The 20,408-nt window shown below is 41.9% G+C and overlaps 1 protein-coding gene across 1 annotated transcript; it reads right to left on the bottom strand.

The window, feature by feature from the left end:
• Positions 1–281: 281 nt before the first annotated feature.
• Positions 282–7,892, bottom strand: LOC139571033 (protein Wnt-8b). The gene is made up of 7 exons (XM_071393513.1): positions 7,650–7,892; positions 6,959–6,992; positions 5,535–5,673; positions 4,581–4,706; positions 4,137–4,279; positions 1,678–1,818; positions 282–1,586 (listed from the first exon to the last, which is right to left on the bottom strand). Exons 1-7 carry the CDS (start codon positions 7,721–7,723, stop codon positions 1,158–1,160), a joined length of 1,086 nt encoding a protein of 361 aa, XP_071249614.1. The 5' UTR covers positions 7,724–7,892; the 3' UTR covers positions 282–1,157.
• Between the last annotated feature and the right edge of the window lie 12,516 nt (positions 7,893–20,408).

Genomic DNA, 20,408 nt, shown 5'->3' with positions numbered 1-20,408 from the left:
GCGTGAAGGAAGGAAGAATATAATGAAAAGTTTTCTCTTGTTGTTACTTTGGCCCGAGGGTTATCGGATCCCCAAGTGAACAATAAAAAGAGCCTCAGGTTGTGTTGTACCACTGCTGAACATTGGTGTTTTATATGTCACACGGCAGGAATATAGGAAAGAATCGTGCATTCGATTTCAACACTTCTGAAATGAATTCAACACTTCTGAAATGAATGGATGTGAAATGTGAAACGGGTGATTGGCATGCTCAATAAATTCATATAATAGGGGAGTTGTAGATTATACTTCTTTAATTACAAAGGTTTTATAGAAAATAATAACAACCATGAAAGCAACTATGAATAAAGCAAAAACTAAGGAAAAAACTGTGCAATAAATAAACAATATACCGAACAAAGTGCTTCATTTTATTTACAATTAAATACATCCTCAAGGTAAGGCTGGGCTGGGGAGGGCAGGGCAAGGGATTGGACGAGAGGAATGCACCCCGAAGTCTCTTCTTGTTTTTCAAACCTATAATCTGAATATCTGTTGTGATACATGCTTGAACAAACTACTGGGATGCTTCGATCTCAGGCACTGTCACAGGTAGAGAGAGCTTGGTCATCATGACTGGAAGGAATGTTTGATAAACTGACCAATCGGAAATGGCGTAGCTCATTGGTGGTACTTATGACAATAAATAAGATGCTGTTGAGGTTTACCGTTGACGGACCATTAAGGAAGAGTTGTTCAAGATATCAGGTATGAAGGAGATTATTGAGTGTGGCCGTATTTAACATGCTTTAAATGCCCAATGACTTATAATAATATATATAATTGGGGGGAAAAGTTTAAAAAAAATACTTTTAAATATATGTATACCATTTATACCATCAGTTCTACACAACTAATAGTTTCCCTCTATTTTTTCTCTATCATGTAGTTTTATCTACATGTTTTTTTTACACACATTTTCTACCCCACTATTAAACATTTGATTGGGATAACAACAATACTTGACTTATTCAATAAATTATTTTCCAATTAAGTCTTTTGAATACAAGCAGAAAGCTTGTTGTAAAAACGTTTGAGAGGGTCTGTGAAAATCAGCTTGTGAGAAGACAAGGCGTATGTATGGCAGTGATGATGATGGTGAGGAAGATGGATGCAGCTCAGTGCTTCTTCCTCAGCCTCAGGTTCTTCTTACGGCTCCCAGCACTCTCGTTCTTCCCCCTCTGCCCCCCCTTCTTCACACAGAAGTACTTGGTCACCGTCTTACGGCACTGCTCACACTTCACCGCACAGCACCAGTGGAACTTACAATTGCAACTCGACACCAACTCCGCCTTCCTCTCCTCCACGGCTAAACCGCACTCCCCACACAGCCTCTTGCAGCTCCGCTTCTCCCACTTGTTTAGGTTCTTGCCCTTCTTCAGACATTCTCTGCCCTCCGTGCCAGGCAGACCCAGAGTACGGTTCTCCAAGCAGTAATCTGGGGAGTCCTCCAGGTGGACCAGTTCTTTACGAGAGAAGGAGCTGAAAGTCTCTGCGATGGCCCCTCGACTGGCTGCACTGTTCCCGGCCCCCCGGAGCAGGTCCACCTTGAATTAATAAATGAAGGAACTTTATGTGAAGTGCCTTTAAAGTGCCTATAAACAATATTGTTTAACATAAAAAATAAAGAATATATACCTTCAGGGCTCGGTGGTACTTCTCCTTCAAGTAGTTTCCCACCTCCCGGAACTCTGGTAGCTGTAACCAGCAGGTCTGTGTGGTGCAGGACCCGGAGACGCCATGGCACTTACATGTCTTCTGCATGGTTCCTTTCACCGCCTGGGAGGGAGAGGAGAGGGGATGAGTGGAGGGAGACTTTGGTTAAGCTTTATTCTACAGTCTGATTCACCTGGAAAATGGTAATTATAATAACATTACATAAAGTAAATACTCTGTAAACTCCAGAAATAACCTATTGTTGCCATATAATTATTATGTAGAATTTGTTCTGAAATGACTTGCCTAGTTAAATAAAGGTTAAATAAAATAAATGTAAGCACTAGGCAAATACCAGCTGAAACAGGAGTATAGAAAAATAAATCATTAAAGAGACTTATTTTTAAAGCACAACTGAACACACTGATTCAGCATGTTTCTCTGTTGCTCATCACTATAAGAAACAATATTTCAGTCTTGGGGTGTGGTTCAATGTGCCAGTTACTGATGTTTTTGTCGCCCATGAGACGCCATAGGAACAAAGCCAGTATTACTTTCTCAAAATAGTCAGAATGAATCTAAGATAACTTGCACAATTTGACATCTAGCTAAGGTATTTGGTGCCGTATTTCTCAAGTAAATAAAATGTGCAACCTGTTGTCTTATGTGAACATGTCTGTCTCACTGTATCTGTGTTCTGCGGTAGGATTGGATAGAGTGCAATCACTGCAGCTGTGTATCTCTTGTTAGTGGGAAAGTAAGCATTGTGAAATGAAAGCCCAACCCTCAAGTAAGTCATGACGAACTCATTTACAAAACTTTGCTTCTGACTAATGTCGTTTTCTATTAGAGAAGTTGTTTATTGCCTTCAGTTGCGCTTTAAAGCAGCAACATGCAAATGAGAAGTTCATTGATTTGGTCTCAGGAAATCAGTTTTGTATGTGTGTGTGGCTGAGCATGGTTTTGTTTCAAAGAATCAGTTGTGTAATGTGAAGACCATTGGCTCTTGATTGATGTGTTGTCAAATGAACCCATTGTACGCTCAAGCCTTCCCACTTGACAAAAAGAGGATGAATTCACTGAGGGGAGAAAGGATAGGTTCAAGGTTCATGCTCAAGTTTTTGTCAGCTTTTGTGATCCCCCTCAATATTTCCTGACTTCACCCCGACACATATGTTAACAGATGTCGGTTCAAAAGGAACGTTTCTTTACGGGGAGGGGAAGAGCTTTCTCGCGAGGTGAGGGCCAAATCAAAGTTTCACATCGAGACACTGACTGTGTCCCTCCTGGAGTGAGAGGAGTATTTATTTAGCAAGGCCATTGTCAACATGTTTTCTGCCATGAGAAGAACCAATGAAGAGACTACGGGGAGTCTATTGAGTGTCAAAATGAAGAAGGGGTGAGTTTTTCTTTTTTTCTCTGGTATTTTTTTTGTTACAATGATGCTCCAGGTGCCATGGGGTTCGGAGGGGCAGCGAGGGCCCAACAGGAGGGCTCCTAGGCGGGGTAAACAAAGACCACTGCATTCTCTCGCCTGTGGTCCTTCATCCCTGACTATGGACTCCTCAGGGGCCACACAAAGACCAACAGAATAAATGTTGGATGCTTATTGCAAGAATGAAACTAAAAACGTATTTAAAGAGAGCAGGCAGGCATAATACTGGCCCCCGTCTGCAGTGTGTGGAACCATGGGATACTCTAATTAAGAAGTAGCACCAGTGATCCTGAGATCTTGCAACTCAAGTCTTGTCATAATAAAGGACATTCAGTAACTGGTAAATAGGCCCTTCTGGTACAGCGAACACACTGTGGTTATTGGAGGACGAGTGGCACCTCACTTATGGGGACGTGAAAGGGGACGCTTGGGTGGTACGCTTGCTGTAAGCTGTAATTCTCACTGGGCAGGTTGAGAAATAAAAAAATTATTCAAAAGGTACTTTACATTGAGCAGTCGGTCGGTTGGGGGGCCGAGTGGGAAAAGCAAATATCAGACAGGCCATCTGGCCCTCCAGCTTGAACTACAAGAGCTCCCCCCTATGGCAATCTCACTGATTTAATCTCAACATGATCTGGAGTTCAGAACACCCTGAAAGCCAAGCTCTATATCTATCTGGAATTATGATAATATTTCAGAATATCATCAAAGTTTTGTATGGTGCCGAGGGATAGCTCACCCCTTGCAGCACCAATGTGTTGCCTAGCACTCGCCTGCTGATTTGCACCTGAATGGTCATCACACAGCAGATCGCCACACAGCAACTATCAATCTGGAAAGCTGAGGAGTACAGTATTTCCTTGTGTGTCCTTATTCACAGATGTTTTAGGGGACAGATGGGTACTGTTTTTACGGATGCCTTACTGTATGTGTCACAGTCAGGGAACATAGAGAATATAGTAAATAATGGTAAGAGTAAAAGTTCAAAGTAAAGTAAATACTGTACCTTGCGTCCAGCCTCGTTGTTGTGGAGGTTCATGGCGGCCCGTGCGTCCTGGCCCGTCTCCAGCGCATCAACAAACTGCTTGGAGATGGCCTCACCGAACCCCACGTTGTCACTGCAGCCCCCCCACTGCCAGCCTGTACCCCCTGTAAACATAACCACAACCATCAGTTCACTGCAGCAGCCCCCCCCCCCACCCCACCCCCCCACCCTCCTACCTACTGGGGACACAAGCAGGAGTTTGTCTGTACGAGAGGGTGGCTCACCATTTGTGACGGAAATACGTGGAAGGGAATTATTTCCAAAGTACTTGAAAAAATAATTTAAATGTTGTTTTGCCTACAACCGAATCCCATCACATAACTATAACACAGTATGTACATCAGCTGGTCATCTATGCGTGTCTTGCAATGATCTGTGTGTGGATTTTTTAAAATCTTCTCTTACCCCGCTGTCCATTCCTGGTGTCATCACAGCCACAGTTGTCAAAGTCCCCCAGACTGCAGTTCCTCGTCAGAGTGTACATGACTCCTGCTGAACTGATGGCATGGACAAACGCTGTCTCCCTGTTCGCTGTGGAAAAAACAGATGATATATTATTATATTATAATAGCAATGATTACTGAACTGATGTCAAGGACAAGCGCTGTCGCTCTGTTTGCTTTGGGTGAGAGAGACATTTTAAAATGCACTCAGGAATGCCTTCTGTACTCAGGAATGCCTTCCTCTGAATAGGTCATTCCTCTCCTCTAGCCTGTGACCCTAACCCTTATCTTTAGAGTGGGGCTTCTATTTCAACGCCTCTCACTCCACAGTATCCTTTATCTCCTATCTCTCCTGGTAATTAACACATTGCCTCTAATTGCCATTGGGGTGCCATGTTTTCACAAGGCCTCTGAGCAGGGTCCCGTCGATGGGAGGCTCAGTAGGATGTTGTGAATTGGATTAGTAGTGTTTGTTTTGGCCAGTGTGACCGTGGGGTTGGTGTTGTATTGGGTGAGGGAACCGTAGCGGCCGTGGGGTTGCTGTAACGATCCTTTTGACTGATGAATCTCCTGACTAAACAAACAAACAAACGCCATCTCACTTTCTAGAAAGAGTCCTTCCTCCTTGATCTGGATGGGCCTATCTGTGACTTAAAGCCGGACTGTTATTAAAGGGCAAATCAAATTATTCCCTAGTAAGCATATAGTGCACTACTTTTGACCATATAGTGCCCTAGATTTGGTCTGGTCAACAACAGTGCACTATATGGAGAATAGTGTCATTTAGGCAGAAAAAGAGGGAGTAATTTGGGCAGCACAACAGAAATTCCCAAATTCTCCAAACTTTCTAATTGAAATTCCAAAGTTCCAAAGTGGAATTCTGAATTCCAATGGAGCCTGGATCATTGGCGCTTACCGCTGCGGAGGCTTCTGTGTGTGGACAGCTGCAGGGCTCTCTCAGGGCAGTTCCATCGGTCCCAGGCAAACTGGTACTTGCACTCCTCGATGCCGCTCTGCGCCCCGGCTGCTACGCTGCTGGAGTAAATCAGGTAAGCCTGGAGGAACACAGAGTATATCATCATGGCATATGTGATGGTACAATATACTAAAAACTGAATAGGTTCAATCATGAAAAGCCACAAATTCTAGAGACATTTAGTTCTATAACCCCAAAATTCCTAGTGTATTAACTTAGTTTTTGTTGTAACAATACTAATAAACATTAGCTTCGGTTAGCAACCAAAATTGACCAAAAAAGTATTTATACAATATGAATTCAACTTTTTGAACATGATTCACAACCCCTGAGTGAGTTAAGAATCCCAAGCCCTATTCTTTACATGTTCACCATGTCCACTTGGCTTGTTCGCCCAGCTCTCTGGTCCTTGTTGAGACTGTGTGAATGATATGTCTCAAGTGGCCTGTTGAGAGACTGAGCCACCACCTCTCTGCTTCTCACTGGGGTCTGGTGGGATAATGATGACCACCCACCACAGCACAGCACATGCCAGCACTGCCTTTCCTGCCTCTACTGCCTCTAGTTTATTCCCACTCAACACAGAGAGATCTCTACTGCCTTTCCTGCCTCTAGTCTAGCTCTATCAACCAAGGGACCTCTACTGCCTCCATGGTCTCTATACCACAGGTGGCTGGTGGCGCCTTAATTGGGGAGGAGGACTTATAGTAATGGCTGGAACAAAATGAATGGAACGGTATACCATTCCAGTCACTCCATTCCAGACATTATTATGAGCTCTCATCCCTTCACCAACAGCCTCCTGTGCGATACACACTCAATCTTGGGACCTCTTGTGCCTCTACTGCCTCCATTGCCTCTCATGGGTAAAATTGGAATTGGAATTTCAGTTAACTTCCTAAATTGACTGAAAAATAAATTAAATTGACCAAAACCCTTTCCAGGTCCTCTCCTGCCACTGCCTCTATACACACTGAACCCAATAACTCTCCACCTCTACTATCTCAACCCATGGACATTCAAAGCTTCTTAGCCTCAGTAGGGTCAAGTGCATTAGATACAAATATGGAGTGAACCCAAAAGGCCAGCATAACACTGCTAAGTTACACTCTTGCTGTTGTTACAACAAATAAATGATGAAAATGCATATGTATATGAACCATAAACTCTCATTGTGGAGAAAATGAGATGCTGTCTATAGATAGAAACAGAGAGGGAGAAAGAGAGTAACGTAACGCAATAATGTCTTCGGAGTGAGGTTTTGTAAGAGATCCTCACAGGGTGGTTTTTGCTCTCTTTTTAGGGAGGGAAGGAGGGAAGGGAAAATGGGATCTGGGCAGAAGATCAAAAGAATGTTGGCTTACCTTAGGTCCAGTCATCAGGAAATTATTCACTGACCTGGAAGAGGAGACAGCTTATTAACTCTGGGAATTAAGTGTCCTTCAGCAAGGGCAGGAATTCCACAGCTCCCTCACTTAACATCTCTCATTAGGTATCTTTAATAGCATTTAATAATATGGTACTAAAGCATCATTATCTATTTTAAATAACGCAGTCCTAAAACATATAATAACATGGTTCTAAACCATATCATTCCTCTAAATCCTTGTCTCCCAAATGAATTAAACCCTGGCCTGCTGGTCAAGAACCATAGTGTTAAAGTGACATTTTTGGGTAGGTTATATCCAAAAGACCTAAACAAAACAAAAAAATCCTCAGTAAAATAGACTGAGATGAAAGTAGATTAATGAGTAATAAACATTACAAGAATTACAGGACAATATTGAATTGTCAATATGTAATACTTTTCCATCCGTACATTCTCATAAAGGAAAATCAAAAAGCCAAATTGGTAAACCATTTTCAAAGGTAAAAACTTAAACTAACTTTTTTATTTGATTAGTAAATAGAAAAACCTTTCACCATCAAAATCATTGAATTATTTCTCTATTCCAATAAGCCTATGTACAATACTTAATGAACAACCTTCCTATCACATCCATTGCTTTGGATGGATGAGGCAATAACAAAGAGTACAAAATAGTTGAAACTCACCAGCTGAAGCAGGACCTTGTCATGTGAGTCATCAAAATGAAGATATAGTAACAGACCTCCAAATGCATGAACATCCTGACAGAAGAGATGAGAGAGGATAGAGGGATGGCAAGCACATTCAGCAGCTCTCTAAATTAGGATAGATGATATAGTGAGAGCTACTACACTACATACATACACAACCCCAATCAACACTGTCTGTATATGCTAAGATACTCATGTGGGACTCACTAGAGGGGGGCTCTGAAATGGACCCACTCTCATCCCAACAAGAGATTATCTACTTAATTAAAGATTTTCCCCGTCTTACTCCCTCGACCAATCAGAAGGAGCGCACCAAGGAGAGATTGAAATGATCAAAAGGGCACCCTGGGCCTCGCGCAGACAAATAGCAACCAGGGAAGAGTCGGTCCGAACTCACTCTCCATGCCCGCGGCCTTCTGAAGGATTCAGGATAAAGTGAAGTAATATTAAACCGGCTGAAATCGACTCATCTGGCGGAGTTTGCACCCTGAAAATTTCATTTACTCACTATCTTGAAAGAGTTTGATACAGCGGCCGGTAACTGATAGGCTAACAGTACTGGTATTATCTTCTTAGAGCAAACACGAGATATTATTTGGATACTGTGGGATTTCTTGAGATGTGTGTTTTTTAGGAAGTTAGCCTGGTTTTACAAATGCCACGTCCGATTTAATCAACGTTCGTCCTTCGAAAAAGACGCATAGGCTATGACTAATTAACATCCCAATGTTTGAAAATCAGTGTTGAAGTATGTATATCATTTGACATTTTCCAGATGCTCAGTTTCCCCAAAGATAATTTCCAACTTCTGATTTAAAAGAAAATATAAACCTACTACAACGAATTTGAATTGGCTTAACCTAAACTAAATGTATAAGAGAGAACAGTATTATAAATAGGCCTACAAGTGAGGAAAATTGTTTTTAAAACATCAGATAGGCTAAACACTGCTCAATATACGAATAGGCTAACCTAATCAATTCACTAACAAATTTCCAAACAACAAATTCACTAACATTTCCATCTCTATAAGATCCATATTAATTAGGTATCGAAAGTATTAACGTTGATTGTTTTGGGAGTGGTTAGGCCTGTTAAAAACATCCCTTTAAACAATGAAGACATTTTATTCGAAAATTAGTTTTTAAAAAGATGGCATTTGATTTGCCTAATACAAATCGAGGGAAAAGTTTGAATTTATGTGCATGAATGACTATAGCCTACCTAAAACGCAATTGTTTATTTAAAAATATAAAAAAATTGCCCAGTGAACATTTATAGAATTTCAAGAAATGTTAAGGTAGTGTAAAGACATGTTAATACATTTCGATGTTTTAAACGTTTGATGCATTGATCAAAAGATAAGAATAGGTTTAGAGCTAAATCTAGTAACTGCACTCTCATCATGTAGCCTAAACGTTTGCAGAATGAAGTTGCAAATTAAAGCCGTTGCGCATTATTGACAACATCCTTCCTCAAAATGATGACATTATCCCTACATAAGAATGCCAACAGTTGCATTGTAGCCTACTGAAGTCAGCGAATTAATCGGTCACTTAATTCAGGCCTTTGAAAATGTCATTGAATCGCCTGCTGTTGTAATATATAGGCCTAATATGACGTCAAAACTTCATGCCAATTTCAAGTTAACATTTCACCGAAGTGCTGCTCTAGTTTGTGAGAATCGGATACACGTTTTACCTAACAAAACCAAGCGCATTTCCATTGAATGCGATGACATTTTGAGATACCAGAAAATAAAAAAGGTGAGAGGATCCAAAGATTAAGGACTCTAGCCATTGATAAAATTGGCATTTGCATTACTAATCCAGACGGTCGCTATCTAACTTTTCATGTGGGGTTATTGTCCCCAACTAACCCCTCGTCTGACCCTTTAAAACCATACAGATCCCTGCTCCTTTGACGTCCGCGCATTTTCTTATATGCAAATTAGGATTAGGGGAAAGTGATTTTGAAAAGTTCATTCGTGGGATGTTTTTGGATTAAGTTTTTAAGCGGGTTCACTGATCAATCAACAAAAATATCAAACATAGTTTCGGATTTATTTAGGTAGGCATATTTTACTAAATTTAGGCCTATATGCGGATATATATTTTTCTGTTCAGTTGAGTAATTTCTTCGTATAGGCCATCACAGTCATCTAATTGTTTCATAGGCTTTGCTTATGATGACTACAGGCTATATGAGTTAATTAATTAATTTTTTATGTATTTATTTTCATATTGTTTAAATCAAATCTAAATAAGTTATATTTAAATGTAAGCCTATAGGACTAGTCTATTGGCCTACACTTAAAAAAATAAAATGCACGATTGTTTTAGGCCTATACAGGCGGTGCAGCTACAAGCGCCTTGGCCGTCTACAAATAGTTGAGCAAGTGCCTTTTCAGTTAAACGTCATTTTGCTGACTGATTATCTGTGTGTGGCCTATATAAACCTAGTCCATGAGCCAGACCCACGCATCAAACCGAACATCTTGAGATTTGATAATGTTACAATCTAAAGTAAGGTAGCCTAATTTAATTTAAGAAAATAAGCATTATGTGTAATGATTAAATGTATGATGCCTATTCTATTTGAATGCAGTATTTCACGGTCATGTAGCATATAATATTTAAAACAAACTCTAAAGCAGTTGATTTCATTGTGACTATGACCTCATACCACACCCCAATAGCTTTCCAATGTGTGATGAGCAGTCCAACACACCAGACATGAATGAGTCCATGGGCCAGCATGCCATATTTCACATATTTGTCCACTTTGGGTGGCAAAGTCTAATTATGATTTTCATTAAGGTCTATGCATGTCTGTGGGTTATATTATGGTAAGATACCCACATTTAGCTACCTCCCATTCGTGGGTATCACTGCATGTTACGACTCCTATGCAGTTAGTTGGGCCAACAGGATTAAGGGTATGAAATGTAATTTTGTATTATCAGGGAACAATCTTCTCAAACTAAGGCAATTTGATATGTTATTAACTTCATAATACAACACATACATTCGGGCTCCCGAGTGGCGCAGGCACGGTCTAAGGCACGGCATCTCAGTGCTAGAGGCGTCACTACAGATTCTGATTCGATTCCAGGCTGTATCACAACCGGCCGTGATTGGGAGTCCCATACAGTAGGGCGGCGCACAATTGGCCCAGCTTCGTCCAGGTTAGGGTTTGGCCGGGGTAGGCCGTCATTGTAAATAAGAATTTGTTCTTAACTGACTTGCCTAGTTAAATAAATACAGTGGGTATCATAAGTATTCACACCCTTGGATTTTTTCAAAATGTTTTTCTTCACAAAGTGGGATTGAAATATATTTAATAGTGGTTTATTTTTGTCATTGATCTACACAAAATACTCCATAATGTCAAAGTGAAAAGAAAATTCTACAAATGTTTAAAAATGAATACAAATCAAATAACTAAAATATAGTCATTGCAATAGTGTTCACCCCCTTTGTTTAGGCATGCCTATATTAGTTCGGGAGTAAAATGTGTCTTAGCAAATCACATAATTAGCTACATGGATTCACTCTGTGTGAAATAATAGGGATTGACATGATTTTTGAATGACTAACCCTTCAAATCAAATCAAATGTTATTGGTCATATACGCAAATATAGCAGATATTATTGTGGGTGCAGCGAAATGCTTGTGTTCCTAGCTCCAACAGTGCAGTAGTATCTAAAAATTCACAACAATATACACAATTCTCAAAGTAAAAGAATGGAATTAGGAAATATATAAATATTGACTAGAGTACAGTATATACATATGAAATTAGTAAAACAGTATGTAAACATTATTAAAGTGACCAGTGATTCCATGTCTATGTACATAGGGCAGCAGCCTCTAAGGTGCAGGGTTGAGTAACTGGGTGGTAGCCGGCTAGTGACAGTGACTAAGTTCAGGGCAGGGTACTGGGTGGAGGCCGGCTAGTAATGGCTATTTAACAGCCTGATGGCCTTGAGATAGCCATCTTCTGTCCTCCTGTTACGTTCCCCGGTTTCTGTGTTGTGGTTTTGTTTGTATGTTTGTGTTTCAGGATGGCTTCTTAAAAATTCCCCCAAGCAGCTGAATGGTCGGTCCCATTGCTAATTGGAGCTGACCCCGCCCCCTCATCATTACAGACTCCTTCTCCAGCTATAAAAGCCAGTGTTCCTTTGTAAGAGAGAGAGCTAAGGGTTATATCATATGTTGGTTGTTTCTCAGAGGGAGATAATTAGTGTGTCCTGTGTTGTTAAGAGATTTAGTATGTGCTGTGTTGGTTTTGCTGAGAGAAAGGTTTTTGTTAAGTACTTTCTAGCCGCTGCTTCTAAGGTATGTGTGTCCCCATAGGAGGCAGTGTTTTTGATTATTGAAATTGTTTACTTACGTTTGTATTCTGTTTTTGTTCCCAGGGGGGAAGGCACCTAGGAAATGCTTAGGCAAGAGGCCCGCGGGCATACATAACCCTTTGTATTTACTGTCTATACACACTAGGTAAGACCTGGGCGGACCACCCCCTGTATTTTGGTTAGTGCACCAGGTGGTGCTAAGTTAGGTAGGTAGTGGGTAGTCAGGTAAGATAGGAGAGGGGGGGGCTTTGACATTTACTTTCTTTGCTTTGGTTCCGTTCAGCCCCTTTTCCCCAAATTTACCGCATGAAGGAATAAATTCCCAGTAAATGGTAAATTCTCTGCTTTTGTCATCCTTACTCGCACCTACAGGCACATAAGTCTTTCACTCCACGGGGAGGTGAGTTGTAGCATGGTGTTGCGTTCCCTCTTCCTAGAGGCGTACGTAACACCTCCATAGGTACATACAGTGCATTCGGAAAGTGTTCAGACCCTTTGAATATTTCCACATTATGTTACGTTACAGCCTTATTCTAAAATTGATTCCATAGTTATTTCCATCAATTTACACAATAACCCATAATGATGAATCAAAAACAGGTTTTTAATATTTTTGCAAATGTATAAAAAAATTCAAACGGAAATATCACATTTATATAAGTATTCAGACCCTTTACTCGGTACTTTTTGAGGCACCTTTGGCAGCAATTACAGCCTTGAGTCTTTTTGGGTATGACACTACAAGCTTGGCACACCTGTATTTGGGGAGTTTCTCCCATTATTCTCTGCAGATCCTCAAGCTCTGTCAGGTTGGATGGGGAATGTTGCTGCACAGCTATTTTCAGGTCTCTCCAGAGATGCTCTGGCGGGGCCACTCAAGGACATTCAGAGACTTGTCCCGAAGCCACTCCTGCGTTGTCGTGGCTGTGCTTAGGGTCATTATCCTGTTACTTTGCTCTGTTCATCTTTCCCTCGATCCTGACTAGTCTCCTAGTCCCTGCTGCTGAAAAACATCCCCACAGCATGATACTGCCACCACCATGCTTCACCGTAGGGATGGTGCCAGGTTTCCTCCAGATGTGCCGCTTGGCATTCAGGCCAAAGAGTTCAGTCTTGTTTAGGTGGCTTTTGCGAAACTCCAAGCGGGCTGTCATGTGCCTTTTACTGAGGAGTGCCTTCAGTCTGGCCACTCTACCATAAAGGCCTGATTGGTGGAGTGCTGCAGAGATAGTTATCTTTCTGGAAGGTACTCACATCTCCACAGAGGAGCTCTGTCAGAGGTACAATTGTGTTCTTGGTCAGCATGACCAAGGCCCTTCTACCCTGATTTCTCAGTTTGGCTGGGCGGGCTGCTCTTGGAAGAGTCTTGGTGGTTCCAAACTTCTTCCATTTAAGAATTATGCAGGCCACTGTTCTTGGGGACCTTCAATACTGCAGAAATGTTTTGGTACCCTTCCCCAGATCTGTGCCTCGACACAATCCTGTCTCGGAGCTCTACGGACAGTGTGCAAAGCTGTCATCAAGGCAAGGTGGCTATTTGAAGAATCTCAAATATAAAATATATTTAGATATCTTTAACACTTTTTTGGTTACTATGTGATTCCATATGTGTTATTTCATAGTTTTGATGTCTTCACTATTATTCTACAATGTAAAAAATAAATAAAAACCCTTGAATGAGTAGGTGTTTGGAAACTTTTGACCAGTAGTGTATGTGCACAGATTGAGAGAAATAAGATTTTTGTGTGTATGGAAAATATGGGATCTTTATTTCAGCTCATGAAACATGGGACCAAGACTTTACATGTTGCGTTTATATTTTTGTTTAGTATAGTTACTCCGCAATAATAACTGTGAAAAGAATTCAAATATACAAAATATAAATGCAAAGCCTTATGTTTGGGGCAAATCCAACACAACATATCACTGAGTATTTTCAAGCAAGGTGGAGGCTGCATCATGGTATGGGTATGCTTGACATTGCAAAGACTGGGGAGTTTTTCAGGATAAAAATAAACAGAATGGAGTTAAGCACAGGCAAAATCCTGGAGGAAAACCTGCTTCAGTCTGCTTTCCAATGGACACTGGGAGACAAATTCACCTTTCAGCAGGACAATAACCTACAACACAAGGACACATTCTACACTGAAGGCACTTACCAAGAAGTCAGTAAATGTTCCTGAGTGGCAAAGTTACAGTTTTGACTTAATAAATATGGTTGAAAATCTATTGCAAGACTTGAAAATGGCTGTGTAACCATGACCATCAACAACTTGACAGATCTTTAATAATTTTGAAAAGAAAAATGGGAAAATATTGCACAATCCAAGTGTGCAAAGCTCTTAGAGACTTACCTAATAATCAGCTGTAATTGCTGCCAATTGCTGTTTTTTTTTTTTACATGTATTGACTCGGGGTGAATACTTATCTAATCAAGGTACATTAGTGTTCATTTTACATTACTCTTTAAGAAATGTTTGAATTTTGACATTACAGAGAATTTTGTGTAGATCGTTGACAAAAGGCCCACTTTGTAACACAATAGAATGTGAAGAAATCCAAGGGTGGGGGGTGAATACTTCTGATACCCACTGTATTGAAGTATGAAGCAACTGGAATTATGACATCTCTATGGGCCCACCTTGGGGGGTCAAATAAGGTCATACATGTATGCATTTTGGGGTATATCGAGCCAGAATGGACAGTGTTGGGATGTGCTCTACTATCACATGGTACGATAACTAAACCAAATGTCACACAGAACAAGGAGACCCATTGGAGTAATTTGTTTTTGCTATATAGAGTCATCATCAATTTTGTCTTTAATCAGTACAACTCCCATCAGCCTTTTTTCAAAATGGCCACTATTCACTTCAACAGGGAGGAACTGCATTGATTTTGCATGGGCATAACTGAATAAATAATTGGTGTAATAAGACCAATAATGGATTAAAAGGTGTGTTACAATTAGGACAACCCGAAAATATTGCGCAAGTACAGTATGTCAATTATATGTATTTAGCTTAATATTACCAGAATAGTGGTATAAAAAAAAGAGTTTTGTAGTCGTTTCAAATATTACATTAAAACAGTTAGAAAATGTTGTAGAAGCATTCACTGATGTCTATTAATTAAAATGATATGCAATCTGATTCTATAAATTGTGTTAACATCAAGAAATGTGATGTGAAACATTGTATATTGCACCCTATGAAATTCCAAAGGAATGCATTACGTCAAACAAAGAAGTACAGGTAACCCATTTTTGCAAAATGCCTTCGTAATGAGAGCACAAAACTTAATATAAAGCTAGGAAAAGTCTAAACAATGATGCCCAGCTATTGCTGATTTAACCCAGAAAGGAAGAGGCAAAGTGAGGCTTTACTCCGCCCAAAATCTGTCCACGAAAATAAGACCATGAAGTGTTATTTTTGTATGGAGGTCAATGACTGTCAAATTTGGTCAACAAAAAATGTAATTGCTAATTTTCTGCATGAGGCTTATTTGATCAAATATACATTTTGTAATGGTTAGGCTGTTACGAATGCACTGATATGAGTGGACCAAATGTGCATTCGGAAAGTATTAAGACCCCTTGACTTTTTCCACATTTTGTTACGTTACAGCCTTATTCTAAACTGGATTAAAAAAAATGTAATCCTCATATTAATCTGGTTCTTGGTCAGGGAGGTGACCAAGAACGAAATGTTCACTCTGACAGAGCTCCAGAGTTCCTCTGTGGAGATGTGAGAACCTTCCAGAAGGACAACCATCTCTGCAGCACTCCACCAATCAGGCCTTTATGGTAGAGTGGCCGGACCGAAGGCTCTCCTCAGTAAAATGCACATGACAGCCCGCTTGGAGTTTCCCAAAAGCCACCTAAACAAGACTGAACTAATTGGCCTGAATGCCAAGCTTCACATCTAGAGGAAACCTGGCACCATCCCTACGGTGAAGCATGGTGGTGGCAGTATCATGCTGTGGGGATGTTTTTCAGCGGCAGGGACTGGGAGACTAGTCAGGATCGAGGGAAAGATGAACAGAGCAAAGCAAAGAGAGATCCTTGATGAAAACCCGCTCTAGAGTGCTCAAGACCTCAGACTGGGGCAAAGGTTAATCTTCCAACAGGACAACGAACCTAAGCACAAAACCAAGACAACGCAGGAGTGGCTTCGGGACAAGTCTCTGAATGTCTTTGAGATGCCCAGCCAGAGCCCGGACTTGAACCCAATCTAACATCTCTGGAGAGACTTGAAAAAAATGGCGCCGGAAGAAATGGCAGCAGTTTTACGGTCTCCTAACCAATTGTGCTATTATGTGTTTTTTTTCGCGTTATTTGTAACTTATTTTGTACATAATGTTTCTGTCACCGTATCTTACGGCAAAAAAGAGCTTCTGGATATCAGGACAGCGATCACTCACCTCAGATTAGATGAAGATTTTTTCTTCAACAAGCAGGACGCACAGGATGTAATGCTAACACTCGACAAGGCCAACATACCCGTTATTGGCAAGAGAAAGAGATGCAGGTACAGAGGACACAGAGCGGGGTGCCTCGAAGGATCTGCAGAAGGCGAGTGGGAAAGCTGCTGTTACCGTCAATATTACTCGCCAACGTACAATCATTGAACAATAAATTAGACGAGGTACGATCACGAATATCCTACCAACGGGACATCAAAAACTGTAACATCTTATGTTTCACAGAATCGTGGCTGAATGATGACATGGATATTCAGCTAGCAGGATATACGCTGCACCGGCTAGTTAGAACAGCACACTCCGGGAAGACGGGGGGGGGGGGGGGGGGCTCTGTGCATATTTGTAAACAACAGCTGGTGCACGAAATCTAAGGAGGTCTCTAGATTTCGCTCGCCTGAAGTAGAGTATCTTATGATAAACTGTTGACCGCACTATTTGCCAAGAGAGTTTTCATCTATACTTTTCGTGGCTGTGTATTTACCACCAAAGACAGATGCTGGCACTAAGACCGCACTCAGTCAGCTGTATAAGGAAAAGAGCACACAGGAAACCGCTCACCCAGAGTCGGCGCTCATAGTGGCCGGAGACTTTAATGCAGGGAAAATTAAATCAGTTTTACCTAATCTCTATCAACATGTTAAATGTGCAACCAGAGGGGGAAAAAATTCTAGATCACCTGTATTCCACACACAGAGACGTGTACAAAGCTCTCCCTCGTCCTCCATTTGGTAAATCTGACCATAATTCTGACCACTATCCTCCTGATTCCTACTTACAAGCAAAAATTAAAGCAGGAAGCACCAGTGACTCGGTCTATAAAAAAGTGGTCAGATGAAGCAGATGCTAAAATACAGGACTGTTCTGCTATCACAGACAAGAACATGTTCCGGGATTCTTTTGATTGCACTGAGGAGTACACCACATCAGTCACTGGCTTTATCAATAAGTGCATCGAGGACGTCATCCCCACAGTGACTGTACGTACATACCCAAACCAGAAGCCATGGATTACAGGCAACATTCGCACTGAGCTAAAGGGCAGAGCTGCCACTTTCAAGGTGCGGGACTCTAACCCGGAAGCTTATAAGAAATTCTGCTATGCCCTCCAACAAACCATCAAACAGGCAAAGCGCCAATACAGGGCTAAGATTGAATCGTACTACACCGGCTCCGACTGGCTCCGTCTTATGTGGCAGGGCTTGCAAACTATTACAGACTACAAAGGGAAGCACAGCCGCGAGCTGCCCTGTGACACGAGCCTACCAGACGAGCTAAATCACTTCTATGCTCGCTTCGAGGCAAGCAACACTGAGGCATGCATGAGAGCATCAGCTGTTCCGGACGACTGTGTGATCACGCGCTCCATAGCCGACGTGAGTAAGACCTTTAAACAGGTCAACATTCACAAGGCCGCGGGGCCAGACGGATTACCAGGATGTGTGCTCCGGCCATGTGCTGACCTACTGTCAGGTGTCTTCACTGACATTTTCAACATGTCCCTGATTGAGTCTGTAATACTAACTACCAATACTGTTTCAAGCAGACCACCATAGTCCCTGTGCCCAAGAACACTAAGGCAACCAGCCTAAATGACTACAGACCCGTAGCATTCATGTCCGTAGCCATGAAGTGCTTTGAAAGGCTGGTAATGGCTCACATCAACACCATTATCCCAGAAACCCTAGACCCACTCAATTTGCATACAGCCCAAACAGATCCACAGATGATGCAATCTCTATTGCACTCCACACTGCCCTTTCCCACCTGGACAAAAGGAACACCTACGTGAGAATGCTATTCATTGACTACAGCTCAGCGTTCAACACCATAGTACCCTCAAACCTCATCACTAAGCTAAGGATCCTGGGACTAAACACCTCCCTCTGCAACTGGATCCTGGACTTCCCGACGGGCCGCCCCCAGGTGGTGAGAGTAGGTAGCAACACATCAGCCACGCTGATCCTCAACACTGGAGCTCCTCTGGGGTGCGTGCTCAGTCCCCTCCTGCACTCCCTGTTCACCCACGACTGCGTGGACAGGCACGACTCCAACACCATCATTAAGTTTGCAGACAACACAACAGTGGTAGGCCTGATCACTGACAACGACGAGACAGCCTATAGGGAGGAGGTCAGAGACCGGGCCGGGTGGTGCCCGAATAACAACCTATCCCTCAACGTAACCAAGACTAAGGAGATGATTGTAGACTGCAGGAAAAGGAGGACTGAGCACGCCCCCATTCTCATCGAGAGGGCTAGTGGAGCAGGTGGAGAGCTTCAAGTTCCTTGGTGTTCCACCAAGACAGTCGTGAAGAGGGCACGACAAAGCCTATTCCCCCTCAGGAAACTAAAAAGATTTGGCATGGCTCCTTAGATCCTCAAAAGGTTCTACAGCTGCAACATCGAGAGCATCCTGACTGGTTGCATCACTGCCTGGTACAGCAACTGCTCGGCCTCTGACCGCAAGGCACTACAGAGGGTAGTGCGTACGGCCCAGTACATCACTGGGGCTAAACTGCCTGCCATCCAGGACCTCTACACCAGGCGGTGTCAGAGGAAGGCCCTAAAAATGGGCAAAACCCCCAGCCATAGACTGTTCTTGGGCGCATGGCAAGCGGTACTGGAGCGCCAAGTCTAGGACCAAAAGGCTTCTCAACAGCTTTTACCCCCAAGCCATAAGACTCCTGAACAGGTAATCAAATGGCCACCCAGACTATTTGCATTGTGTCTCGTCCCCCCAACCCCTCATTTACACTGCTGCTACTCTCTGTTTATCATATATGCATAGTCACTTTAAACATACCTACATGTACATACTACCTCAATTAGCCAGACTAACCGGTTTCCCCGCACATTGGCTCCCCGGGCTATCTGCATTGTGTCCCGCCACCCACCAACCGCCAACCCGTTTTACGCTACTGCTACTCTCTGTTTATAGTATATGCATAGTCACTTTAACCATACATACATATACATACTACCTCAATTAGCCCGACTAAGCGGTGCCTGTGTATAGCCTCACTACTGTTATTTTTCACTGTCTTTTTACTGTTGTTTTTTACATTTCTTTACTTATCTATTGTTCACCTAATACCTATTTTTTACTTAAAAATTGCACTGTTGGTTAGGGCCTGTTAAGTAAGCATTCACTGTAAGGTCTACACATATTGTATTCGGCGCATGTGACAAACTTTGATTTGATTTGAAATAGCTGTGCAGCAACACTCCCAATCTGACCTGACAGAGCTTGAGAGGATCTGCAGAGAATGGGAAAAACTCCCCAAATACAGGTTTGCCAAGCTTGTAGCGTCAAATCAAATCAACGTTTATTTGTCACGTGTCCTGAATACAACAGGTATTTCACTTTACAGTGAAATGCTTACTTACAGGCTCTAACCAACAGTACAATTTCATTATATATATATATTTTAAAGGAATTAGGTGAGCATTAGGTAAGTAAAGAAATAAAAACAACAGTAAAAAGACAGTGAAAAATAACAGTAGCAAGGCTATAACAGTAGCGAGGCTATATACAGGCACCGGTTAGTCGGGCTGATTGAGGTAGTATGTACATGATAAACACAGAGTAGCAGCAGCGTAAAAGAGGGGTTAGGGGGGGCATACAATGCAAATAGTCTGGGTGGCCATTTGATTACCTGTTCAGGAGTCTTATGGCTTGGGGGTAAAAATCTGTTGAGAAGCCTTTTTGTGATAGACTTACCGCTTGCCACGCGGTAGTAGAGAGAACAGTCTATGACTGGGGTCAAAATCAAGAAGACTCGAGGCTGTAATCCCTGCCAAAGGTGCTTCAACAAAGTACTGAGTAAAGGGTCTGAATACTTATGTAAATGTACATTTCAGTATTATTTTTATTTTCATAAAGGGTATCATAGATC

Source organism: Salvelinus alpinus, chromosome 3 (assembly GCF_045679555.1).
Source record: "Salvelinus alpinus chromosome 3, SLU_Salpinus.1, whole genome shotgun sequence".
Lineage (NCBI taxonomy): Eukaryota > Metazoa > Chordata > Actinopteri > Salmoniformes > Salmonidae > Salvelinus > Salvelinus alpinus.
The sequence above is the reverse complement of the archived record's forward strand: the minus strand, read 5'-3'. Positions and strand labels throughout refer to the sequence as shown.

What these genes read in the sequence shown, in the direction of transcription:
- LOC139571033 (XM_071393513.1), bottom strand. Translation starts at nt 7,723, where the DNA reads ATGTTCATGCATTTGGAGGTCTGTTACTATATCTTCATTTTGATGACT. An exon ending in ACACAGAAGCCTCCGCAGCG is followed by an intron (nt 4,707 to 5,534) that starts GTAAGCGCCAAT and finishes TTTTTTCCACAG; the next exon opens with CGAACAGGGAGACAGCGTTT. An exon ending in ACAACGAGGCTGGACGCAAG is followed by an intron (nt 1,819 to 4,136) that starts GTACAGTATTTA and finishes TCTCCCTCCCAG; the next exon opens with GCGGTGAAAGGAACCATGCA.